Source organism: Exophiala dermatitidis (assembly GCF_000230625.1).
Source record: "Exophiala dermatitidis NIH/UT8656 unplaced genomic scaffold supercont1.6, whole genome shotgun sequence".
Classification (NCBI taxonomy): domain Eukaryota; kingdom Fungi; phylum Ascomycota; class Eurotiomycetes; order Chaetothyriales; family Herpotrichiellaceae; genus Exophiala; species Exophiala dermatitidis.
The window spans coordinates 1,337,422-1,362,895 of NW_008751651.1; the positions used below are offsets into that span (position 1 = coordinate 1,337,422).

Below are 25,474 nucleotides of genomic sequence, written 5' to 3' on the forward strand. Positions count from 1 at the left end.
GCGGATGGTGTCTAGAGATATATACCGGCAGAACGAATCAGGTCCTTGTTAAAAAGCAACCGGAAACTGTGAGTGACAATGACTTGACATGATTGGGGGCTCACATGGATAAGCAGCTGATACTCACTTTTCACCAACCTCAACTTACCATGTACATCCTCTGCAGTATACACGGCCAGAGATAGTCTCGATGTGTTCAATGAAATACCCTCGTGCCACGTGGTCTGGTATCCGAAGTGGTTCGACGCCCAAGCCGGGAACACTATGTGCTTGGGCTGAACCATTGCATGCTCCGCTTGCTCGCAATCACGCACATGTTACTTTCGCTCCACCACATCCTTGATCTTGTCGATGCTCAAGGGGCCTTTGCGGCCCCAGCCGCCCTGGCCACTCTGCACAGTTGGACGGAAAGACTCGTACATGTGGAAAGCGCGCTTGTTTAGTTCCTTTTTGCTTTCCTCATCGCCTGTCCACCTAGCCAGCGCCGTATCCATCGCGTCCTTGACTCGTTGATAGTCGTCGTCACCGCCAAATTTGCCTTTCAGAGGAGCCTCGCTCCCATGCTTCGGTTTGCCCTGGAGCAACACGTCCTCGCCCTTGACAAGAAGCCGAAAGCCCATGACTTGGACCTCGTCGTCGGCCCCGGCCTCGTCGCGCCGCTTCTGTGCCTCTTTCCGCTGCTTGCGCTCTTCGTCGGCCGTGTCAGGAGGATCAATCATCCCGATCGACCGACCCTTGGAGATGGCGCATAAAGTTGAAATAGCTGACCCAATTGCAAGGCATGTTTCCCATGATAACTCCGGATACAGGCGATGTGCAACGCAGGCTGACCATAGCTGCAAGACGGGTGCACGGTTGATCATGATTGGCTTGTGTTCGGGCGCATCAGTGTCAGGAGGGCTGACTTCGCCGGATTTGGTGAGCTGGCTTTGTTTCCCTTCGCTGGGCTCGGGCTCTGGCTCTGGCTCTGCTTTGACATGCCGTCTCTTAGCCGGTCTTGACTTCTTACTCTGGTCATCTGAATTGCTGTCAGTTGATTTGCGCTTGTTCGCAGGGGCGTCTTTCTTTGCTTTGTTCTGTTTCGCTTTTGTTGTTGCCGCGGAGTCTTTGGATTCGAACTCTTTGCCCTCAGACTTTGTAGTCTTTCCCGAAGTCGCATTCTTGCTCCCAGATTCGCTTTTTGAGTCTCCCGCTCCGAAGTCCTCCAGGCGCGCCTGCTTTGTTTTGCTCCGCGTGGTAGCGGGCATTGCGACCACTACGAAGAACTGATGGACAATCGATCGCCGAGTACGAGTGCTCGCTTGGCTCCGGGCTCAGACTAGGCCATTTCAGCTGCACCAGCATAGACGTAGTAGGCTGGGATTGGGATTAATGCTCAGCAAATACTTGAGCAACAGCCCATGGTACATCCTGTGCTACACAGTAAGAGAAGGTATAACTGCAACAATAGTGATGCCAGTGTTGTGACGCGCGGGACGCCAATGTTTCTGTCCCGCCGGCCTGACGTCAATAAAATTATAATAATTTATTCCGCTTTCTTCCCCGGATTTTCTCTGTCAGCAGCTTCCACTTTTGTACCAATAAACAAAACGAAGCCGAACTTGCCACCGATATTGATCATTTCTTTATTGTGGTAAAATTGTTGTCCATAACCAAGCGACAAGAATGAGACCACCACTTATCCAGACTCCCCTTTACTCCGAAAGTCTTTCAGAAAGCCAGCCCAATGCCTCCAATATCTACTCCAGGCAGCCCATCGAAACCCAGGGTAACTGTACATGAAAACCATCTAACAAGGGACCTCGTGGACGTCGCCGCTCTGGAAGATTTTACATTTCCCGTTGGGCATCTTCTCGCCATGTTTGCTCACGGCTTCAAGGTAAGCTGGAGCATTGCCGTTGATACTGCATCAAATCCACTCGGTCAGCAACATAGCTTCGCATTGCAACCACGGTTCGCGGTTCTGAAGGGACAGGGTTCCAAACTTACCAAGGAGATCCAGCAGGGCAAGGACGGCATTTATACGAAGCCGGCTTCAACCGATTGTTGTACGTAGCCCCGATATTGGGCGTCCCGGGATAGGTGAGTTTACCGTCGGTCATGGCACCCGTGCATTTGCCGCCGTAGTAGATCTTACACTGCCATCCTTGAGGAGGCTAAAACGTTGTGGCACAACAGAAGTCAGCAACCATATCACGGCAATGCAATGGGCGATAAAACCAATCGCCGGAGCGGGAGATGAAAAGAAAGACCAAGTCAACTTACGCCGAAAGAGGTGCCTGCATCCCAAGGGAAGTTCATACAGACCCCCTCGTTGAGCTTGGTCCAGGCACATTTGCCGTGCCAGTTGGTCTGGTCGCAGACATATACGCCTGCCGGAGGGCTACGTTTCTGAAGCTCTCTAGCCTCGGCAAGAACAGGGGTATCGTAGACGGTGGCCTCGTCCTGCGCGGATACCACGCCGGCAACTGCGGCAAGAAGGAGCGGCGAGAAAGCTAGATTGAACGCTCGCATGGCGAAGGAGAGTATTCGACGGGTGAGAAATGAAAGCGAACGAAATGCCGTATAAAGAAGGAGTCGAAAGACTGAGTGCGGTGTATATTGACTGCGGATTAGGTGTACTTCTTTGGATATTTAAACTGCCTGCTTGGGGCCATCGAGCGCAACAACAAAGACATGTTGCACTATTGACGCCCCGAACCGGTTCACAGATGGTTGCATGTTGCTTGCAGGCGTCTTGTTGGCCTTTGTCTCAACCTCTGGTCAGTGTGAACAAAGAAATGTTTCGACGATCCGGCCAGTCTTGTGCAACATACTAGCAATCTCCCATGCCCGCTTGTCGGGCCAGTCCTCAGCCTCGTATGTAGGGACAAAAGATATGCACTTTACATATCATTGACTGAAATACTGTACCCTATGGTTGCAACTCAAACCAAATAGTCATCCACGCAGGTAGGTTGACAACGAGGTTCGCCATCATGGATTGCCACGCCACTTGATCGTCAGCCTGCAACTCGCGAGTAAGACCACATCTGAGGACGGTTCCCCTCCTAGACAACAAGCATGAGGAGGAAGATATTCCAGGTTTCAAGTTGTAGACTTCGACTTGAGGTTGGCCCGGACAATGCACGCTTAGTCATCAACCTCCAGCCGTCTCCGTGCGTCCAATGGCATTCCTTCCAGAGACTCCCATTCTTCCCCACCCAAAAAGAGAAATCTGCACACCGAAACTGTACAGTTATTTCTTGTGGTGGGAGCCAACAGATTGGCAAAAAGAGAACTCGCAAGAATGATCAGACAGGGACTTGAACCCGGGACCTTCTCCGTGTTAAGGAGACGTGATGACCAACTACACCATCCGACCAACTTGTGGGCGATTTCTGAAAGAAAATTTAGCTTGTTTGACTTATGACAAAAAACAAATGTGCCCCTCTTTTCGGGGCCCTCGGGCTTGTCTTTGATTGGAAAAGTGCCTGAGGCGGGCTTAGGGGCGCCTGCCATGGCCCTATCGTGATGGGGCACACCAATGACAACCCAGGCCAGATTGCCCTAATGTGTACTAGTACAGGAGGCAATCGGACCCTACTACTACTGCCAGGTACCAGGTACATCCCTCGGATTCAGATGCATTGTCCTCATATGGATCCTTTTTGATACTCAACCTTTACCAAACTGGCCTCCCTGACAGCCTCTACAAGTTTGTCCGCTGTTGGAACACACGGTGCAAGGCTGGCAGGCCCCCTTACCGGCGGCCGGGGATTCTGCTGCCCGCAGCCGCAGCGCGTTCGGTGCCCGGCGTGGAGTTGGTATGTTAATGTGGGAAACACAGACTACCCACTTTAGACGACGTGTCGACATACGTCTGTTCTATCACCTCATGCCGAAATATATATAATACTGTCATCCTTCGTCAATGTACTAGAACCCCTTGCCTGAAGGGTTCTCTCATCATTGCAGCAAGGCCACTGCATCCTTTCATTTACGCCAAGCTTTCGATGTTGACATAGGTCGTAAGCTCAGTTTGACATCTTTGCCAGTGCATCGCCCGTCAGACTCGTGATCTTCTAGCTACTGTACGTCGCATTGGGGCGGACTGTACTCAGGGACTGGAAGGTCATACAATTATACCAGCCTACAAAAGTAACAACCGCAGATATGGGTGAGAGCAGAGGCGCCGACGCGTCTCGCGGAGCCAGCCCCAAACGGCCCAACTTTCTGGTCATCGTGGCCGACGATTTGGGCTTTTCGGACGTCGGGGCGTTTGGGGGGGAAATCAAGACACCGCACATCGACAGCCTGGCCACCGACGGGATCAGATTAACGGACTTTCATGCCGCGGCGGCCTGCTCGCCCACCAGGTCAATGTTGCTCAGCGGCACCGACAACCGTGAGTAACCCTACCTACAAACCTACCTCTTCCTTCACCACCAAGCTTCTACGTTTATTTCCCGTCTGCCTGCCGGGCACAAAGCATTGAATCCTTGCCGCTCTGCGTCGAATGAAAGACCACCACCGCACTCCATGCTGACTCTCCCTTTTTGTTTCGGTTCTGCAGACATTGCTGGGCTAGGCGCCATGGCCGAGTCGGTCCAAGAGTTTCAGAAAGGGCAGCCCGGCTACGAAGGGTATTTGAATGACCGGGTAGCGGCGCTCCCGGAGCTTCTCCACGACGTTGGATATCTGACCTTCATGTCGGGAAAGTGGCATCTCGGGATGACGCCGGACCGGTACCCGTCACGTCGGGGCTTTGACCGGTCGTTTAGTCTGCTGCCGGTACGTACGAGTCCGCGTTTGCAGCCCTCTATATCATCGCAATGCTCGATCCATAGATTATAAAATTACCCTTTGGAAACGATTCGGGAACCTGCTTTCGGTCAATATTTGCTAACCTAACCCTCAACCAGGGCGCCGCCAACCACTACGGTTGGGAACCGCAGGTCCATGAAAAGATCCCTAGGGTTTTTGAGAGAAACAGCAGTTTTTATGTCGAAGACGACACGCCAATTGCCCCGGCAGATCTGGGCAAGGACTTCTACTCATCCGACTCCTTCACCACCAAGCTGTTGCAGTATTTCGAGCAGCGAGACGATCGCCAACGGCCGCAGCCATTCTTCGCCTATCTCCCCTTCTCGGCACCACATTGGCCGTTACAGGCCCCAGAGGAAGACTGCCGGGAATACCGGGGTCTGTACGACGAGGGACCGGACGCTCTAAGACAGAAGCGGCTCGCGCGCCTGGTGGAACTGGGGATCATCGCACCAGGCACAAAACCGCACGATGTTATCACGCCGCCCGTCGACCGGCCTCTCACGCGTGAATGGGATAAACTAACAGATTCGGAGCGCAAGTTCTCCTCACGAACCATGGAGACGTACGCGGGAATGGTGCACAATATGGATAGAAACATCGGTCGGGTCCTCTCCTATCTCAAATCGACGGGTGAATTGGACAACACGGTGGTCATCTTCATGTCGGACAATGGTGCCGAGGGCTTGCTTTTGGAAGCCTACCCCGTAGTGAAGGAGAACATCTTTGACTATATCGACCGCTACTACGACAACAGTCTGGACAACATTGGCCGGCCCAACAGCTATGTCTGGTACGGGCCTCGCTGGGCGTCCGCCGCCACGGCGCCTTCCCGGTTGTACAAGTCCTTCTCCTCGGAGGGGGGCATCCGCGTCCCCTTCATTATAAGGTACCCGGCTTTCACCGCGAAAAGGGCCGCCGGAACGATTGAGAAAGAGTTTGCAACGGTCATGGACATTGCGCCAACCCTTCTTGATCTTGCGGGCATTAAGCATCCAGGGTCCGTTTACAGAGGTCGTCCCATCGTGCCCATGCGTGGCAAGTCCTGGGTCCCGTACTTTTTTAACCCCGATGCACATCGTCACATCCATGGTGACGATACAGTGACGGGGTGGGAGCTCTTTAATAGACAAGCGCTCCGCAAGGGTGAGTGGAAGGCCGTCATGATCCCAGAACCTTATGGGCCAGGAAAGTGGCAGCTGTACAACCTGGAAACAGACCCGGGCGAGACTGATGATTTGGGAGCAACCTTCTCGGATAAGCTTCAGGAGCTTCTAAAACATTGGGATGAGTATGTGAAGGAGGTGGGCGTTGCAGGTGCGGCGCCGCAATACGGTGTTCTTCGAGTTCAAGCCTGATGACGCCGCCTTAATCTTTGCCATTTCCACTTTTTTTGGTCCGGATTCGAGCATATACGCCGTGGACCTGTCCCTGAGCGTCGCCAAATAATATGCGGAAAGTCAGCGTCGATTGAACCGAAATCCAGCCACGGCTGTATCCCCGGCGGTAGATTCGGTGTTTCGGCCGAAAAACACGACAACTGTACAAGGTTGTACAAGTGCTCCCTGTCTGGGCCGTGTGGGGGCGTATGGAGCGATCTTCCTCCAGGTGCCCCACGTCGCCCGAAGTCCACCCCAGAATCCGCATGGACGGTGTGCCGATCGAGATAAGACTGGGCAAGCTCATAATCATCAGCCCACTTCAACGCGTGTGCCAGATTGCAAGTTGATCGCAGTCTAGGCTACCTTGACGGCAGCAAGTCAAGATAAGGACTCTCGCAGAGGGATGCCCAGATCTTTTACTTCTTCGGAGTTTGCTGTAGCCCTTCAATCTATTATACAGGGGGCAGACATAACGTCGCCGGAAGAGATATCCCTCGATTGCATCACTGACGGCAAAACACCCCACAACACCAACGCGACAAAATGAGCCAAAGTACGACCAACGTCAAGGGGCTGCCCGAGTTCTCGCGCCACATCACGACACATGATGCCGACGGAGTGGCTGTCTTTCAGACGCCCGATCCCGACGCTGAAGATTTATCGGCGGCAGCAACATCGTGTCCCGCTCCGCCCATATCGACGTTCCCGACGTGGACCAATTACCCCGGGTCAGCGTTTGGACTGGCGTACGCAACGCCGACCATTCCCGCGGATTGCAAGGCCAACGCGGATCTGGAGGCATATTATCAATACTTGCACAGCCATCCGGGAATCACCATCAAGGGTGGATCTGTCCTCCGTGTGGTCGACATGGCTCCGGGCACGATATCGCCCATGCACCGTACGGTGTCACTAGACTACGGAGTCGTGCTGGAAGGGGAGGTCGAGTTGGAGCTGGATTCCGGTGAGAAGAGACTGCTGCCCAGGGGGGATCTATTCGTTCAGCGTGGAACCATGCATCGATGGAAGAACCCCAGCGACACGCAACCGGCGAGATTATTGTTGGTCCATCTTGATAGCACACCGGTGGTGGTGGAGGGCAAGGGGACTTTGCCCGAGACCATGACTTGATCTGGACGGCGGTTTTGACTGGACCGGGTGGAAGTTCTTAAAGCCCGGTATCACCGTGTGGCAGCGGATGACAACCGTTGTGCGGACCCGGCACTGGAGGATCCTGATGGTCAGTCAATAATGTGCATTAGTAATTCATGCGTAAGGTGGCACCGAGGGGTGTTGTAGTCCATTGCGGTTTTCCGTTTGTTCCTGTCATAGGTACGCGTTATCATGACCATTATACTACTGCCTATACCTGAGTACTGTGGCTACAGGTATGTCTATGAGTAGCCGAGTCTGAAGGTCCTGTTGTAATAGAGAGAATAGTTACTGTGTGTACTGTGATCCGCGGTAACTCAATCTCAACGTCAAGTCACGTCATCGCGCCTTCCCCCGCGCGAGGTACTCAATTGCATTGCCGTCGCTCCTTCCCCCGTGGACGTACATCCCACCTTCCTCATTCGACTGCCCTGTATTTACTACAAGTACAAATAACACCAAATTCCTCTTCCTTTTGTTCTCTTGATAATCCCATGCAAACGTGTGTTCGGCCAGCTAGACAGTTCACGCTATACTCGTCCATCACCCGCTCGGCCCTCAACCCCGCATCCAAGTCGTCCTCTATTCTTCGTGCCGTATCACACCGCAGATCCTTCGCAGACATGGCTGTCCGATCGGCATTTGATCCCAAGGACATGGTTCGTGTGCCAGACCGCTAGATAACAGCTCGACCGCCATATAACTAACTTTTATAGATCTTCCGCCACCTCGGCCCTACAGGTCTGAAGGTCTCCGTCTTTTCGCTGGGTACGTGAACGGCCACTCCTACGGAGGACACACTGCAACTCGAGGCGGAGACAGTAGTTGACATATTTGCGCACAGGCGGCTGGCTCACCTATGGTGGTACACAAAAGGGCAACATTGTCAAGGAGTATGTGACTATACACAAGCTAAATCCGGCGACAACCTCTAATAATTGCTCTACAGATGTCTGCAGACCGCTTGGGACCATGGCATCAACTTCTTCGACACCGCTGAGGTGGGCATGGCCCTCATAACAGTAAGATCACACTGCTGACAATCATATTGGTAGGTATATGCCAATGGACAGTCGGAAATCGAAATGGGCAATGCCCTGAAGGAACTCGATTGGCCGCGCGACGAGTACGTCCTTTCGACCAAGGTCTTCTTTGGCACAGGCCGGAAGGAACCCAACACCCGAGGTCTCTCTCGCAAACATGTGGTTGAAGGCCTCAAGAGCTCCCTGCAGCGCCTTCAGCAGCCATACGTCGACATTGTCTTTGCCCATCGACCGGACTACGCCACGCCGATGAAGGAGATTGTCGAAGGCTTCACCCAAGTCATCCGCAACCTCAACCTGGCTTACTACTGGGGTACTTCTGAATGGAGTGCTGCTCAGATCACGGAGGCCACTTTGATTGCCGAGAAGTACAATCTGATTGCTCCGATAGCCGAGCAACCGCAATACAATGCCTTCCACCGCGAGCGGTTCGAAGTCGAATATGCTCCGCTGTACAAGGAATACAAGTACGGCACGACCATCTGGTCACCCCTGGCTTCTGGTCTGTTGACCGGAAAGTACAACGACGGCATCCCCGAGGGCTCCCGTCTGGCCAACCACAAGGACTTTTTCGGTAGTACTATCGAAGCTCTACAGAAGCCTGAAGGCAAAGCCAAGATTGAGAAGGTCCGCAAGTTGACCACGATTGCTGAACGCTTGGGGGCCAACACGTCGCAACTGGCCTTGGCTTGGGCTGCAAAGAACCCCAACGTCAGCACGGTCATTCTCGGAGCCACCAAGGTCGAGCAGATCATCGATAACTGCAAGGCATTGAAGTTGTTGGAAAAGCTGGATGACAAGACGATGCAGGAGATTGAGGAGATTTTGGACAATAAGCCATCGCCTCCACCGGATTTTGGAAGATCGAGGTAGGCTGGAGAAGTTCTCGCTGAGCCATGTAGGCCTGCCAGCTGATTTACGTACATAGACGCGATTGGCGCCAAAGATCAGCCAGGCTGTAAAAGTGAACGATGGTGCTAAACATCGACATAGAACGAATGGAAAAGCCGTCTTTTGTCATAAATGTCAGATTACTGAACCAGTTACTTAGGTATCTGTATCTTTGAATACCACCCGTACCGCCTGGATCGTATTCGGATGATTCGTAAACGTGACCACCAGCGTCTTTCCCGACTCGTCAAAGTAAGGATGTGGGACGGCCGCGTAAATACAGCCCATTTTCTCTTTTGGCAGGATAGGTGTGGCCTGGTACAGCATGACAGGCGGGTCTGACCATGGCCCTTCGGGGGTTTGAGAGGTTTTGAGATGGACGCGGGAATTCATAAAGTTGTCTAAAACAAGATTCACAGTCAGTCGAGTTGGGTCAGGTTTGGGGCTTATGACACCTCAAGAAAAAGGGCACGTGGAAAGAAGGTACTAATGTAATGTAAGGTAGGTAGCCAAGTAAAGTCCCAGACCCAAGAACCAACAACAATGACAGTGACACAGTCAGGTGTAAGGTCCTGTTGTAGACTTGTAGTGTCGGAGTATAGGCAAGGTAGGTAAGGTGTACAAAGGTATACAATACATACCAACATACACAAAAACCAAACACGCCAGGAACTTCGAATAAACGACCTGTCCCTGATTGATCTGCCAAAAGACACTTTCTTTCTCGCCGATGGAAGTCTTTTCAAGTGGGTTCTTCTGCCAGTGTTCGCCGTTCCAGTATTCGTAGGTGTTGAGACCACGAGTGGTGATGTCAGTGACGGGGACTCTGGCAACGTAAACCCAGGGATTATCGTCGCCGCCGTGGCCGTAGGCGTAGATGTGGCTGTGCCAGCGGAGGGCGCAGATGTCGCCGTACCATGGTTCGCTGGAGCCGTCGAACCATAGATGGTGTTTGGACAATGGTGAGGAGGTGGACGAAGTATGGGGAGACGGAAGACGTTTGATCCTCGGTGTTGGCGGGTATTCTGTGGATGAGGTGGAGGCGTCGAGTTCAACTAGTGCGACGCCCGCGCCGAGAATGTGGTTGTTCCCTCCGGGGCGGTGGTTGAGGAGGTAGTAGATTATACCTTTTGCAGCAGCACCAGCACCGGAGCCAGTACCGGAGGTGGTGGTGGTCGTAGTATCGGTGGTGGTATCGATGGACACAACATTCGTAATCCCAACAGCATATTCGGACGGAACCTCTCCCGCATTAGGGTCGAGCGGACAAAATTGTCTAGGGTATTTGTTTTCGTTGAGTAGGTCGGGCGGATCGACTACGACCAACGGGTCGTGCGTGGCTAGGGCCAACGAGTCGCTGGTCATGCCGCGGAATTGGTTGTCGTCGCTGAGTTCAGGGTTGGAGTATAATGTGTCCCCGTAGCTGAGGAGGATGTAGTCGCCTAATCGGCCTTGGAACCCTAAGTCGCGTTTTACGTGGGTTGTGGCGCTGTGGACGGGGCCGAGGAAGTCGACGCGATCGATGGAGATGGTTGGGGGGTATGGTTTCTGAGATTGGGATGGGGTTGTCGAAAGGTCATCTGTCGAAGGAGAAGAAGGAGTCTGGAGAGATAAGAGGATTAGGTTGGGTTAGGTTAGACATGGGTTGGATTGTAGAAGCTGCCTAAGGAAGGCAAAAGGCTGAGAGGGAGAGAGACAGAGACAGGGGAAGCGAGGATAGCGATCTTCATCCATCCGGAAGGGATGGGAAATCTTGCTCTGATCTTGTGGGGGAGGAGAAGAGTGTATGTTGGTAACTAGAATAAGTAGGCAGGTAGAGGTAGACGCTGGAGAGTCAAGAGGGCAGAAGGAGATGGTAGTGGATGAACTCCTAATCCTTCCTTTGGGCAGAGAGCTGAGCAGAGAGGGACCTCTTGGTGAGTTCACTGCCGCCGCGCCGCACGGCGAAGTTGAGCGTCGACGTAGTCATCCACAGGTAGATAAATCTATGCTTTATCTCCAGATGCTGCCAGTGGGTTTTGTGTCAAGGGATAGGATAGGGAATGGCACATAGGTACTGTAGGATGGTGACAGTTCTTCCACCGTAGCCGGTATGCCATGCTGGCCGACAACGAACAACATTGGCATATGGTAAGGTCTGAGTATTCAGGCCGGAGAATAGCCCAAGCAAGGAGAATTCTTGCTCACCTTGAACCGTAGGCGAAGCGGATCAGTCTTCGTATCATCGCCTGTACTTCCAACTCCAACTTGTGCATTGTGGGCGGGATGATTCTCGTTGACTGCGGTTGTCGAACCTGAACCACCGGAAGAGTCGGGAGTATCTGTGTCTTTGTCGAACAATCGATTCAATCCTTTGCTCGTCCAGTGATGCATCCGTTGCCGGAGACTTTGAGCATTATGTCCGTCGGAAGCCATGGCTTTGTGTCTTTTTCCTTGTTGTCTGTGTTCGCGAGGGTGCCAGTTCACGAGGTCGGGCAAACCACCTACTGTATAAGAAGGTCTGTCATTGAGGCGCTTAAATGGATGTAACCAGACCACGTCAGTGATGAGGTGGGTATAGAGAAGCCTCGGTGCAGATCAGATGGTGTCGATCGAATTGCACATGCAATGCTACGTTCCCCGACTTCGGCATCATGGGGAACGCGAAAAGGCGGCTGGCTCCATCTTGGCTACTGATCGTCGAAGGACACATCAAATGTCATTGAGCATTGGCAATAGTAACTGCTCTATCCGCCGTCTCTAGAACACGCCATGGACGCCGTTCCCTCATAACCACGTTTCACCAGCATAGCTGCTATTAGTTGTCGCGCCCGAAAGAAAGCCATAAAACCATAAATCAACCACGGTATCGTTTTTTTGCTGAATGCAACGCTGAGCCCAAGCAAGTTCTTCCGCACGTTTAGATAAAGCAAGCAAAAAGGTCGTCATGAACGTGTTTTTCTCACATGCAGCAGTCAAAACCACGTCTACTCTGTCGGTTTTGTCACCCGAGGCAACAACAGCCAGGCCACCGACATGGCAGCAAACGATATCAAGGCAATCGGATGCAGCACCACAGTGCCCAATTTCTGGGCCAACAATCCAGTAATGAATGGCACCAGGGCGCCTCCAGACGAGCCCATCGAGGTCACCACGGACAGACTGCTGATCTGAATGCTGCGAGGCAACAGCCGTGAAAAGAGCGCGGTGGCGCACGGGTACACCGGGCCCAGGAACAATCCGACAATGGACTCGGCCACGGCATTTCCAATGATATTGGGGACCAGCCATACCAAAAGCTGGAAAACTGCCGCGCCGATTATGAGAAGCATGACCGACAGCTTCTCGCCCATCTTGTGGGCAAAGTGGGTGAGGACAAACCTGCCCACAGTGATGCCGGCCCAGAAGCCTGAGGTGACGTTGCCCACTTGAGAAGGATCTCCCTTTCGATAGTGGATGAGGTAGGAGATAACCCAGCCTGAAATGGCTACTTCACTGCCCTGGTAGAAACTGCAGGCATGTTAATAATCAGGTTGCAGCATTCAAGTCGTTCAAGGGTTACTCACAAGATGAAGGTGGCACCGAGAAGAGTGGTACGGTTCTTTAGTGCCCGTTTCAGTAATTGCAGCTTGGTAGGCTCGCCCAAGGCCGAAGCCTGGCGTGAAGCTGTACGTTCCAGACTGGTGAGGAGTCGTACAGCAGTGTCATTCTCAAAGCCCCTGTAAGACCAGCCAACGAATATAATGGACGATAGCGAAAGAGACAGGGGGATTGCGTAGAAGTATGCCCAATGAACACCATGGGAAACCATTGCCGTGGCCATCAGAGGTGATACTATGCCTCCAAGCTGTTTCGGAGTTAGTTTTTGTAATCGAAAGTCTGGACGTCGAACGACTCACCCCGTACAGACCGTGACAAAACCCTAAAATGACTGTGCCATTCAAGAGATTGACGATAAAGGCGTTGGTCATGGCCAGAAATAGAGCCATGCCACATCCCATGAAATAAAAGGCCACAACAATGACAGGAAAGGGCGGAGTACATATGATGGCAAGATAGCCAATACTCAGCAAAGTCATTGAAATCATCAGAGAACGAGCTCGGCCGAGACGAGCCTCGATCATCTGGGAGACTGGAGCCATGCTGATAAATCCCACAGCATTGGTGACGAAAATCAGGGACACAATGGCATAACCTATGCTGTATTGTTCCTCCACATACGGGATCAACGCGCCCGTGGCTGCATCATTGATTCCCATCAGAAAGAATGCAAGACTGGCCGAGGCAAGCCTCCATCGGTTTTTGGGTGGGTTCCAGGCAGACTGAATCAATGCATCAACGGCTTGATCTCTTTTCGGGGTTGGCGGTTGACTTTGCTCGAGTTCTCCAGGGGTTTGAGGAAGAGATCGACCTATGGGGGAGGTATCCCGCGAGTAATCCCGCTGGGGGCCATTCAGACGACGACCCCATTGCAGTTCGTTCAGCTCATACTCTGAAGGCGCAGCGGCCGTGATCTTGTCTCTGGGGACAATCCGAGGAGGTCCTGCAAGGGGAGAACTGGGATCGCTTTCATGGGTGATAAAGGCGCCGAATGTCTGAGCTGCCATGGTTGAAGAGATAACAGAGAGAAACACAGCAGAAAAAGTAAAGACATACGAGGACGTAGTAATAAGAAGGCAAATGCGGAGCGGACCACACTACTGATATACAGGGTCCGGTATCTTCGTCTGGACTCACGGTGATCCACACTGCTTCAGCCTGCTAGAGTGTGGGATGGCATAGATACGTGGCACAGCGCGTACTAGAGTTTGATATCATCAGCATGTGCTGGAGTCAAGGGACCAGCGTGGCCGGTGGGAGCCATGATGTGGCCTAAGCGGGCTGCATGCGGTGTGGATCAGGAAGACAACTGATCGCGACGAGCACCCAAATAGAAGCAAAATGGAATTGATTCGCAGAAAACTCTGCCATGGTCTGCAGGGAACGACAAGAGTGGAGGAGCCGTTGAGCAATATTTAGCCTGTGCATGCGCCATGGTGGATGCGAGATAAAGGCTGGATGTTTGGGTTGGGAGGCTGCCGTCGACTCTGATCAGTGGAGAACCTCGACTTGAAAAGCTGACAGCAAAAAAAGTTGAAGATGGCGGAAACCATTGACAGCACAGACATCGGGCCGGTTGCCATATCGGGCAAGTTGCCGCCAGGCGTGGATGCAACTTTCAGCATCCATCATCAATTCCATCACTCACTCATGATCAATCCAATCTTCTGCAGCTGCAGTGCCAAATATACCCTGATACCTACTACTGTACCTGGTGCAGCTCGTCAGCTGGACCGTCCCGAGTGCTAGTAGCGTCAGGTCCTCACTCCCGCCCCGATTTATCCGGCCGCGTCGGGCTACTTCTGCAGTCTCTCCAGTCTTACTCTCCTCCTCTGTCTGCCCAGCGCCATGTCTCGCCGTAAGCTCCGTCAGACGGCCGAAGAGACCCTCGCCCCGCCAGACTCTTTGACTCCCGGTCAACTAATTGCCCGCGTCGTCCAGCTCCACGGCAAGGACCTGTATACGGTGCAAACCCCAGACTCCTCCACCCTTCTCGTCGAACTCGAAAACCGTTTTCGGAACGCCATTTTCGTCAAGCGGGGCGGATACGTTCTGGTAGACACTTCTACCAGCGATCGGTCGAACAAAATACAGGGAGTCATTGTGAACATTGTTCGGGATGAGAAAGCCTGGCGCAAGCAACCCTACTGGCCGTCCGAGTTCGTCAAGAAGACGGTATCCGAGGACAGTGACGAGGAAGAATCACTAGTAGGAAAGATGCCGCCATCAGATAGTGAGGACGAGGAGGGCTGAGTGCATGTGCATTGCTCATCATCTGGCCAAGAGCCTGCCTCTCAGCTGGTCTTGTCATGCGCCTTCGGCGGACTGATATGATCCACCGCTGGTGCAACCAGTGCACATACAACTTGTAGCGCCAACTCCGCCACCACAAGCATGGAACTGGTATCTGTGCTGGGGAAAACCAGCCAGGACAGTTCTTGCACTGCCCAGTTGGCCAGTACCAAAACAGGCGAACCCCCGGCCCTCCAGAGTATATACGGAGTTGCCCAGCCGAGATACGCAAAGAATTGGTAGTGGAGACTCCGGGCACACAGCATTCCAATCACCATACTGCCCAGGACCGAGTCCATAACGAAGGTGGGCGTGATTTTGGAAGAAATCCGCAGGTGCTCATCTTCTCGCAATGAGCCTGCATATTTCTTAACAAAATCTGATATGGCACAGGCACTGGGCTTGGTCCATTTGCTCTGAAGGAAGACACTGAGTATGGCAACGTGGAGGAGCAGCAGACCAACGGCAAAAGAGGGAGATGCAAAAGTCTCAGGACCGACAAACGTCCAATTGACCGTCCACTTGAACAAGAACTGTCTTCCAAAGTCGAAAGCACGCTGGAAATATTGGGAACTGGCGCCTTTTCCGAGAAAGGGCAATGCCAACAGGAGATGCAGGAGAGCGACGGATATTCCGGACCATATGGCTTGCCGTGTCCCACTTCCTTGAAGTACGACGACTCCAATGGCCGGTGCGGCGAGAAGCAGAGTCATCTTCACACCCAATCCCAAGCCCCATATCAATGCACCGCTGCGCCATTGTCGTCGTTGTAGTAGGTAGATCGCAGTCCACAGGGCCAGAGTTGCCCAACAGTCGTTGAACAGTCTCAATAGAAATATAGAATGCATCCTCTTGCTCAACGCCAACGGGACCAGGAGCCATGGCGGCGCTCCGACTCGTCTGTAACAGGCCAGGACAACAGCCAGGGTGACGAGGTAGAGGCCGGCAAAGATGAATTGTGCGCGCAGGATATTGGTGCCCTCGTCGGTCAGGTAGTACAGCGCCGTGTATATGTAAACATGGAGGGCCGGGTAGACGAGAGGGCCTGTTGGGCCCGTGATTTTGCTATAATCTCTCTCCCCGTCGAGAAACATGCTGACCTGAGCCATGTATGTAGTGAAATCGATTTCCGTGTCTGTTCACTATGGATTAGGTTTTGTGGTACACAGAGTACGCAGAGTCTACGCACATGGCACCCTCCATATAATCAGCCCGCACAAGGCAGCCTCCCCTGCCACGATCAATGGCGCTATCCATTTCGTGTGCTTAGTGTTGGTAAGGAGGTCGCATAGAGGAAAGGTTGCAAGGCTCATGGCAGCAATCTGGAGAGCATAAGAGGTGACGCAGTTCGGGGGGCTTTGAACACTGCTGCTACTGAGAAGTTCTCAACTGGTCGATAGCGTAGTCATACGGCCCAGCAAGAGCTTCTGCCCACGACGTCGCTGCTCAATATGTGGTGGACATACCTAGGGACATTGTACGGAAACATTTAGAGTACGGCGTCTGCGCTGAGCTGGAACCTGAACGTGTTCTGCCCACAATCTTATCGATACCGGCCCGACAATGATCCGACCCTTAGAGCTGGATCTGTCCGGCGAAGCAGTAGGACTCCAATGCTAGTACGGCAAAACATTCAAGCTCCGATGGCTGCACCTCCTGAGCCTCGTCGTGTCCTCGTCGCCCCGCCACCCGTGACCGTCTTATCAGTCCCTGAGGTACAACTTTGTACTCCTGTATGGACTCACCCCAGGCTGATCCTGAATGTTGCTTTAGCGAGACCATACCGCCTGTCATCTGTACATCAATCCCTTGATTCGCCTCTGCCAAGCCATCATTGGGGGTGGAAGGCTGTCTAACTACGTACCACACAGTGCCACATAGTTGTCCATCTCTGTGCATAGTGGTTCCGTTGCGGTTATCGGGCGCCGACGGCAATCGGGGCAAAAAGCCACATTCGAGATTTACGCCGTTAGGGAGACGATGGTGATACGAAGCGGAGTCTCCGCCCCAGGGTCCTCTACAGGCTACGAGGACCACAACGGTCGATCTGCAACTCCACCCTAACGCTGCCTCGGGGGGAGTCGGCCAGTACAGGCAAGACCCCAAGAAAGACACGGCAAGTTGCTGGTGAAGCAAAATCGTACTTTCAAAATCGTGCCTATCCCTCAACTGGTCTCACGAAAAGCTAAAGGTCAGTAACGGCAAAGCCGACCGTGACAGCCTCGATATACCAGCCGCGTATATTGACAGCTGTCATGTGTCAAAGCCCCTGCCCAGACCATCACGAGAAAGAGAAAGCCTCCTTTTTATTTGTGCGCGCCCGTCGTCGCGCCTCTTTGCGGTATAGGGCTGTACGAATGTGCTGATAGTTCCCCTCAAAGCGAGGCTTGTGCTCGAGCCTCGCTTCTTTTGAGTTGTACTCTGACCTCTAACTGACGGGGCTAGATGGAAAATGGGGTCCCAGCAGCACTGACCTACAGCACTGACCTTAATTGTCGGCAGTCCTTTTTATCTTCGCCTCCGCCAACACATGGCTCTCTCCAGACGGTTTATGGACACTCGTTTCTTCTCATGAATTTCCTTGTCGTCGTTCGTTTCTGTTGATCTGGTGGCTGACCATCCACCATTGTCTGAATCGTACTTTCTTTCACAACAGCAAAATGTTGACTCCGACACTCGTTTTCTGTTTCGTTTGGCTTTTTTGTCTTCTTCGGCAGTCGGCCGCGCAAGAGTACCAGCTTTTCCACTCTCGACCAGAACTCGTTCCACCTATCTTACAGGTCGACGTCTTGAAAGAGGGCGCCACACCTGGATATATTTTCGTGGCTCCGCATCATATCGGACGATCCGGAGCGGCCATCTATGACAATCATGGCCACCTGATCTGGACCAGTTTGTCCTCAATGGGAGGCGGCAACATGCACTCATTCAAGGTGTGTCGGTACAAGGGCAAGGATCATCTCTGTTTCTTCCGTGGTGAATCGTGGTCTACCTTCTACGCCGGCGACGTCCACATCTACAGCAACGAGCTGGTGCCGGTGGCGACGGTCAAGTCGCAAAATGGCCGACCTCCAATCGACATGCACGAGTGCAATCTGGTGGACGATGGCCGGTCTATGATTGTGGATATCTACCAAGTTGAACGATACGATCTCAGCCAATATGGAATCACGGAAGGTGAAGGTTGGATCCGAGACGGACTGTTCCAAAAGATCGACGTGGAGACTGGTGAATTGCTGTTTGAATGGTCTGCCCTTGACCACGTCAACCCGTCCGAGTCGTACGTACCAGTAGGCAGCACGTCTGGAGCCGCGGGCGGCAATGGCTTGGATGCTGGCGGGGCGTGGGATTTCCTCCATCTCAACGCGGTGGATCAAACTCCCGAGGGCGACTATATCATATCGTGTCGGCATACACAGACCATCTACAAGATCAGTGGGAAGGATGGACATATCATCTGGCGGCTTGGGGGCAAGAAGTCGGATTTCAAATTACAATCGGGCGTCCTGTTCGGCTACCAACATCACGTTCGATGGCGATGGTCCAATGCCACCACGGAAATCATCACGCTCTTTGACAACGCCTATGATGGGTTCCACAAGAGCGCGCTCAGGTCATCCGGCAAGATGATCAAGTTGGAGTATGACACGACGCCTCCACGAGCCAGCCTGATGTCGGTCTTCTACGGTCCCAAGGACATGGACCTCGCAGCCACGCAGGGCAGTGTGCAATTATTGGGAGAGCACAAGGACGTGACCAAGGCAAACGTCTTTTTGGGCTGGGGCCAACAGCCCTACGTGACCGAGCACCTGCCCACGGGTGAGATTGTGTTCCAAGCCAAGATCAACGCCAGCGGCGCCAATATCTACCGATCATACAAGTTCAACTTTACATCAAACCCGATCGATAACCCGGCTCTATACACCTACGCGTTGAGCGCCAGTGCTCCCATAACCATGTTCTACATGTCATGGAATGGCGCGACGGAAGTGGCTCAATGGCGCATGTATGGCCGACAAAGCTGTGATGCCGAATGGACCAATTTGGGCACCGTCAACAAGACCGGGTTCGAGACCAGCTTCAACGCCCCTGGGCATTGGTCTTTTGGTATGGTCGAGGCCCTGGACAAGAACGGCAAGTCGCTCCGCAAGTCGGCAGACAACGGCGTCAGGACGTTTGTTCCGTCTCCGCTCCTCGCACAGAACTGCGATCAGTCCGGGTGTAAGAATGCCAAGGGTCGTGGTGAAGCGACGGCAGAGATGTCTAATGTCGTCCGGGGCGGATGTCCAGTCACGCCGAAGAAGGCGCCGACTCGTGCCCAGGGACTGCTGCAGAGACTGAGCTTTATGGGTGCCCGTTCCTCCTTGGGCGGCCTTCTCGTCTTTGCTGCGTGGCTTGTCGGCATTGTCCTTGGTGGAGCGGGTTGTTATTTGTATTTCTGCACTGGCTTTTTCAAGTCCCGCTCGGCCTCGCATACTTTGATCCCTCAATCAGATCCGGATTTTGAACCAGGACCGGCGATGGTGGAGATGCCCATGATTACGAAATAGGCAGAGAATACTGCTATTTAGTGCTTGTATACCTATGTATTTTATTTATGTTACAGCTGAGTCTCGATAAAGGCTAGAATCAGCGTTGGGCTCGCAAGGCCTCCCTTGATTTGATTTGCCCCGTCTCCCTCGGCATATGGAATACCGTTTCTCGTCCATACCGCCCTGATCACGCGTGGTAGGACATGACCTACGCCGCTGTGAATACTTGGACAATTGACACGGCCCTTGATCGCTTATCGAATGACTCGGCCATTGTCATAGTCCACAGTACATCTGTCCATCGGGGAGAGGTCCGGCCATCATCTCGCGCGCTCCGTAAATCGGCCGCCATGTCCGACTCGGCTTCCCGCTCCATCTCCAGTCTCCGCACTCCACATTCAGCTCCGACTTCGCCTCAGGGTCACGCACAGGCAAGTCTTGACTACAGTTGTATTTATGTTGGTACTCGTCTACGAGCCTGTGCTACAAGGACACAAGGTACAAGTACATAGGTATACTACCTAGCTGTACACATACTGTAGCTAGGTACCTACCACTCCGCCCGTCTGTCTGACTCTCCATCTGGCTGTTTTATACGTTTGTTGCTGCTACTAGCACTACCTAAGGTAGGTAGTAGTGTCGGGGAGTGTCAACGTCATCATTAACACCGTCAACACCATCAATTTGAGCGCCAGGTATCAACCACAGCTTCTCATTGTTATCATCGGCCGCGCAGACTACACCTGAGAGCTCAAAACACCGCTCTGGAACCTCCAGTCATATTATAAGTGCTTTATGAGCTTGGACAAATCTATTCGGAATCCGGTTGTGGGTGTATGAGACCATCCTTGACGAGTGATATTTCTGAGCCTTGACCTTTCTGCTCATCTCCGCTCACCACATCTTCCGATTATATTCTTTTGCACGACATAACCATATACTATCATACATTATAACACACTGCCACATACACATACACATTCCTCTTGCGGCTTGTGGCATACACCGCACCAGACGTCTCGGCACTGAAGTCAAATCAACTTCTCGACTCAGCTCGAGCTCTGAGGGCTAGAGCGGGCTAGAGCGGGCTCTTGTTTTTATCAGACACCCGCAAGAACCAGAGTGGCATTCCCGGTCATCTCTACAATCCAATCCATCTTCAAGTACAGCCGAGACCCAGACCCAACCCCAAATTACCGAACAATCAACCACTCCAAAAAGAACCATCATTGACCACCTTATCTACGCAAAATGACGCTTCTCAAACCAAAGTCTCAGACCACGGGAGGAGGAACCAACTCCACCTCACCCTCTCCTCCCTCCTCATCATCCTCACCATCCTCCCTATCATCATCCTCCTCATCACAATCAACCGCCCACGACCTCAACTGCCTAACCATCACCGAACTCGAAACCCTCGCCTACGAGCGCATGGACAAGCAAACGCGCGACTACTACAATGAAGGCGCCGACGACGGCAGCACGCTCAAGGAAAACATGACCGCCTACCGCCGGTACCGGATCCGACCCCGAGTTCTCCGCGACATATCCTCCATCGACACCAGCACCGTCGTTTTTGGCACCCGCGTCAGCGTCCCCTTTGGCGTGGCCCCCACGGCAATGCAATGTCTGGCCCACGAGGATGGCGAAATCGCCACTGCACGCGCGTGTCGTGCCAAGGGTGTGGCTATGGGGTTGAGTAGTTTTTCCACGAGTACGTTGGAGGATGTTGCTGATGCTATTACCACCGGAGGGCCTACGACCGAAGGGAAGTCGACCGACGGCAACCCTAACACTACCACCAGTGGCACAAAAAGAAGTGCTGATCATCCCCCCTACGCTCTTCAACTCTATCTCTTCGAAGAACGGAAACACAGCCTCAAACTAATCAACCGCGCCAAACGGGCCGGCTACAAAGCTGTGCTGTTGACGGTCGACACGCCAATGCTGGGTCGTCGCAACCTCGAGATCCGGAACCAGTTCAAGTTACCGCGACATTTGAAGATTGCCAATTTTGCGCAACAGGGCGAAGATGATGTTGATGATGCCAGTGTGGTGGATACGAAAGATCGTGGTAGTATTGGTACCGCTAGCACCACCACCACCACCACCAACAATAATACCGAGGGTGATACCTCGGTCCGTAAATCCAAAAGATCGCCTCCATCCGGCCCCATAACATTCCACACGCACGCGCCCAATCCCACACTAACATGGGAAGAATCGATTCCCTGGCTTCGCCAAGTATGCGGCTCCGAAATGCAAGTCTGGGTGAAAGGGATCGCGACGGCCGAAGACGCCCTTTTGGCACTCCACCACGGCGTCGACGGAATCATCGTGTCGAACCATGGCGGTCGACAACTTAATGGGGCCCTTGCGACACTCGATGCGTTGCCTGAAGTCGTGGATGCGGTTCAGGGAAAGATTCCTGTTCATGTCGATGGCGGCGTGAGACATGGGTCGGATGTGTTCAAGGCTCTGGCCCTTGGGGCGGATTTTGTGTGGATTGGAAGACCTATCTTGTGGGGATTGGCGTATAAGGGGCAGGCGGGGGTTGAGTCGTGTCTCAGGTTGTTGATGGATGAGTTTAGGTTGTGTATGGGCCTTGCGGGGGTTACGGAGGTCAAAGGGGTTGGGAAGGAGTATTTGTGTAGGCTTGGGATGGATGGGAGGGTGAGTAAATTGTAGGATGGTGGGAGATATCTTCCAGAGAGATACATACTAGCTGCTCGCTGGACCCGAGAACGGAAACGGAAGCGTGACATTGGCATTGGGGTGCTTGTTTACACACAGTCAGTTCTGTCATGGTATTGTGATATCGTGTATATTGATGGACAATTGAGAAGCAAAACGGAACAGTGGCGCCTTATGCAAAGGTCGTCTTACCTTACGTCGTACATACTAGCCTTTCTGGATATCTGGCTGATGTGGGCGGTTGGCTTTTGATATCTTACTGGGAAAATACCGTAAGCGAGTGAAACAAATTCGACGACATAATAGTTTTCGCTCTCTGGAAAGCTTTTCATTGCTGGCTCAGTAATATTTATCTACACTTGGTCTGCTGCCTTGCAGCCAGCTTCGATCCTGCCCCTCCGGGCTGTTCCTGGCAGCTCAGTGTCGCTTGTTGCATGTTGCCTTCGTTTTGTGTGTCACACGTACAGAGCGAAGTATGTGGCATGCCAGCCCCATTGAACCACGCTTGCCACCATGCTGGTATTCAAAGAAGCACCAGCAAAGAACTAGATAATAGCACTGCTTAGTGCCAGACTCGAAACATTTCGCCTTCCGCCTGGCGCCTTCCATAGCCTGGATCAACGCCTTCTCGCCAGCTTTCCCTGTCGTGTCTTGTCATTATCCATGAGGAGTATCGCCCAGGAGCTTTAATGTTGTCGTCATAACCTCTCCATGCACGTTTTCGTAGCTCGTTGATGAATGGGAATCGTCTGCATGTCCGCCGCGTTCGTGCCATATCGTGTTTTGCCTGCGAACATTGGATGCCTGCATTTCTACTGCTCCTACCAATCCTCAATCTTAGGTGCGACATATTGCACCGTACCATCCTCCATGTATCCCTGGGCGCCCAAGACACCACCAGTGATTTCACGGAGAACGTGGTTGAAATTGGTGCTGTTTCGAATGTCACATCTCTTGCTGGCCGACTCGCAGTGAGCAACCCATGCGAAGGTGGTGGCGAATCGCTTCAAGCAAGTAGGACAAGTAACTTGTCCGCCGACGTGAGCCGATGTGAGCAAATGCTGTCGGAAGTTGTGAGGCGTTGCGAATTGTCGACCGCACTTCTGGCCCGGGCAGATGTATTTCTGGTGCAGAGAATCGAAGAACAGCTCGATATCCAATGGGGCATTGGTGGAAACGATCGAGTGCGCCGGCATATGGATGATGCGCTCGTGAACCGTCGATGGATTGGGATTAGGAGGCCGCATACTAGGAGTGACGCTGGGAGGGACACTCGGAGCGACACTAGGAGGAATATTTGCAGAGACGGTCGAGACAGCCTTCTTGTCGTACATGGAAGCCACCTCACTGACATTGTCCATTGGCGGGTTGCTCGAGCTGTTCATCGTAGCGAGCCAACCTTTGATGTAACCTTGGCTGTCTGCCGCTTTTCCACCTTGAGCCCACTTGGTCCAAGCATTGTGGCCAACCTCCAAGCCAGCCATGCCCTTTTCGACCTTATCGAAATCCATGAGGTTGGTTGCTGTGTCGTGCGCATTGTTACCAAGAGCAGACTTTGTTGGGGTTGGTTGTTCGGTTGCCTGGGATGGTGCGGTTGGTTTTGAGAGTGGAGGGAACTGCTCGTACGAATCAGGAAGAACCGGGCCCCCCAAGGCATTCTTGAGAGATCTGCTCGAATCGTGGACGTCTCTAGCGCCGAGTAGGTCTGTACCATTGTTTGCGTTTAGATTGGAAGGGTCGTAGTAGCCGGAGGCGGTGGTGCTGAATGGTTCTCCGCTGGCCAAGAAGGCATCTTTGTGAATCTGCTTTTCGGCCCGCTGCATCTGAAAGTCCGTCTGTCTGATGACTGAGCATTCGTCGTTTTCAATGTGGTGCATCAGGGCCGAGGCAGAAGTAAATCTCTCCTGACAGCCAGCACAGTCGAGCTTTTGGGCGGTTCGATGATTCTAAACTATGTCAGAATAGTGCGCAGGGTTGTCTGCAGGAGTATGACTCTTAGACATACCTGTTCAAGGTGTCGATCTCTGCCTGCGGCGGTTTTGAACTAATGAAATCAGATTAACTTTGCTCGAGAGGTCGACCGGCAAGAACTCACCTCCAGGGCGCAGACAGGGCAACAGACTAGACAATGTTAGCATGAGAAAGGCCACATCGTAGGTGAATACTTACTGTGGGCAGCAGAGCCGAGTTGGTGGATAAAGAGTAGCATGTCATCCTCGCAGTCAACATCGCATTTTTCGCAGTAGCTGTGGTCTGGATCTTTGATCTTGTGCGTTGTCATGGCCTCTCTCGAGGAGAAGTGCCGGAAGCAGTCTGGGTAAGTGCACTTGATCTTCATCTTGGCTTGTTGATCAAGTTCGGCGTGGTTGGTAGAACAAGTATGTCGTGGTTGTAAGAGGGTAGTTGTAAGTAGAGGAGGAGAGGGAGGAAGAGAGCTCGTCAATGGCTTTGACTTTTCTTCTCGAGGAGTGACTTGAGGAGAGGTAGGAAGAGAGCTTTTCAATGACCTTGAGTTTTCTGCTCGAGGAGTGACTTGAGGAGGAGGTGATGAAGAAAGTGAAGGTGAAACAGAGAGTGAAGTGAAAAGAGAAACAGACGGTCTTTAAGTGGGAGAGAAGGAAAGCACACGGCGTGACAACAACCTGGGTGACGGACGCGTGCTGAGTTTGGATGGATCGCTGGCCGAGACCACCACTCAAAGCTGCGTTAATGAAGTAGACTTGGGTAACTTCATGGAACGCGAGTGCAAGCCACTGAAAAGCAAAGCTTCTCGACACGCCAGTACTTGAATGTAGCTCTATGAGGAGGATCCGACGAGGCAGCAATTTATTAGTCTTGTGTCTATCAAGTTGTACCGATGGTTCGAGTCGTTCACATGAAGCCGCAGATGATATTGCGGGTCGCCGATCTGCGCTCCACTGTAAAACTTTATGGTACCTGCTACGGGCGAGCACTGGGTTTGTAATGACCGGCCCCTTACTGTTCGAGTCTCATCCATCAGCTTGCTATGGTTGACCCAGCTCTCTATCACTAGTGCATCAAAGATGTCTCGAATCATCGTTAACCCATCATCAGCTCGTAATACATCATTCATTAACTTCGG

At 52.8% G+C, this 25,474-nt stretch overlaps 12 protein-coding genes across 12 annotated transcripts; 6 read left to right on the plus strand and 6 right to left on the minus strand.

Moving 5' to 3' along the window:
• Window positions 1–317: 317 nt before the first annotated feature.
• Window positions 318–1,247, minus strand: HMPREF1120_07316 (uncharacterized protein; the record flags this gene model as incomplete). Its single annotated transcript, XM_009161537.1, has 1 exon — window positions 318–1,247. One exon carries the CDS (start codon window positions 1,245–1,247, stop codon window positions 318–320), a length of 930 nt encoding a protein of 309 aa, XP_009159785.1.
• A 542-nt stretch (window positions 1,248–1,789) lies between these two features.
• HMPREF1120_07317 (uncharacterized protein) lies at window positions 1,790–2,514 on the minus strand (the record flags this gene model as incomplete). Its single annotated transcript, XM_009161538.1, has 3 exons — window positions 1,790–1,904; window positions 1,990–2,156; window positions 2,266–2,514. 3 exons carry the CDS (start codon window positions 2,512–2,514, stop codon window positions 1,790–1,792), a joined length of 531 nt encoding a protein of 176 aa, XP_009159786.1.
• A 1,641-nt stretch (window positions 2,515–4,155) lies between these two features.
• On the plus strand, window positions 4,156–6,164 carry HMPREF1120_07318 (arylsulfatase; the record flags this gene model as incomplete). The annotated part of the gene is made up of 3 exons (XM_009161539.1): window positions 4,156–4,387; window positions 4,556–4,773; window positions 4,905–6,164. 3 exons carry the CDS (start codon window positions 4,156–4,158, stop codon window positions 6,162–6,164), a joined length of 1,710 nt encoding a protein of 569 aa, XP_009159787.1.
• A 567-nt stretch (window positions 6,165–6,731) lies between these two features.
• HMPREF1120_07319 (uncharacterized protein) lies at window positions 6,732–7,319 on the plus strand (the record flags this gene model as incomplete). The annotated part of the gene is made up of 1 exon (XM_009161540.1): window positions 6,732–7,319. The coding sequence occupies one exon, from the start codon at window positions 6,732–6,734 to the stop codon at window positions 7,317–7,319; it is 588 nt and encodes a 195-aa protein (XP_009159788.1).
• Window positions 7,320–7,963: 644 nt separating this feature from the next.
• On the plus strand, window positions 7,964–9,256 carry HMPREF1120_07320 (uncharacterized protein; the record flags this gene model as incomplete). The annotated part of the gene is made up of 5 exons (XM_009161541.1): window positions 7,964–7,999; window positions 8,057–8,108; window positions 8,185–8,233; window positions 8,290–8,341; window positions 8,396–9,256. 5 exons carry the CDS (start codon window positions 7,964–7,966, stop codon window positions 9,254–9,256), a joined length of 1,050 nt encoding a protein of 349 aa, XP_009159789.1.
• Window positions 9,257–9,430: 174 nt separating this feature from the next.
• On the minus strand, window positions 9,431–10,639 carry HMPREF1120_07321 (uncharacterized protein; the record flags this gene model as incomplete). The annotated part of the gene is made up of 2 exons (XM_009161542.1): window positions 9,431–9,675; window positions 9,916–10,639. 2 exons carry the CDS (start codon window positions 10,637–10,639, stop codon window positions 9,431–9,433), a joined length of 969 nt encoding a protein of 322 aa, XP_009159790.1.
• A 1,601-nt stretch (window positions 10,640–12,240) lies between these two features.
• HMPREF1120_07322 (uncharacterized protein) lies at window positions 12,241–13,860 on the minus strand (the record flags this gene model as incomplete). The annotated part of the gene is made up of 3 exons (XM_009161543.1): window positions 12,241–12,763; window positions 12,820–13,100; window positions 13,153–13,860. The coding sequence occupies 3 exons, from the start codon at window positions 13,858–13,860 to the stop codon at window positions 12,241–12,243; spliced, it is 1,512 nt and encodes a 503-aa protein (XP_009159791.1).
• An 841-nt stretch (window positions 13,861–14,701) lies between these two features.
• Window positions 14,702–15,106, plus strand: HMPREF1120_07323 (uncharacterized protein; the record flags this gene model as incomplete). The annotated part of the gene is made up of 1 exon (XM_009161544.1): window positions 14,702–15,106. One exon carries the CDS (start codon window positions 14,702–14,704, stop codon window positions 15,104–15,106), a length of 405 nt encoding a protein of 134 aa, XP_009159792.1.
• A 41-nt stretch (window positions 15,107–15,147) lies between these two features.
• Window positions 15,148–16,254, minus strand: HMPREF1120_07324 (alpha-1,3-mannosyltransferase; the record flags this gene model as incomplete). Its single annotated transcript, XM_009161545.1, has 1 exon — window positions 15,148–16,254. The coding sequence occupies one exon, from the start codon at window positions 16,252–16,254 to the stop codon at window positions 15,148–15,150; it is 1,107 nt and encodes a 368-aa protein (XP_009159793.1).
• Window positions 16,255–17,805: 1,551 nt separating this feature from the next.
• Window positions 17,806–19,695, plus strand: HMPREF1120_07325 (uncharacterized protein; the record flags this gene model as incomplete). Its single annotated transcript, XM_009161546.1, has 1 exon — window positions 17,806–19,695. One exon carries the CDS (start codon window positions 17,806–17,808, stop codon window positions 19,693–19,695), a length of 1,890 nt encoding a protein of 629 aa, XP_009159794.1.
• Window positions 19,696–20,928: 1,233 nt separating this feature from the next.
• HMPREF1120_07326 (glycolate oxidase) lies at window positions 20,929–22,365 on the plus strand (the record flags this gene model as incomplete). Its single annotated transcript, XM_009161547.1, has 1 exon — window positions 20,929–22,365. The coding sequence occupies one exon, from the start codon at window positions 20,929–20,931 to the stop codon at window positions 22,363–22,365; it is 1,437 nt and encodes a 478-aa protein (XP_009159795.1).
• An 827-nt stretch (window positions 22,366–23,192) lies between these two features.
• On the minus strand, window positions 23,193–24,709 carry HMPREF1120_07327 (uncharacterized protein; the record flags this gene model as incomplete). Its single annotated transcript, XM_009161548.1, has 4 exons — window positions 23,193–24,317; window positions 24,377–24,415; window positions 24,467–24,492; window positions 24,541–24,709. 4 exons carry the CDS (start codon window positions 24,707–24,709, stop codon window positions 23,193–23,195), a joined length of 1,359 nt encoding a protein of 452 aa, XP_009159796.1.
• Window positions 24,710–25,474: the final 765 nt, after the last annotated feature.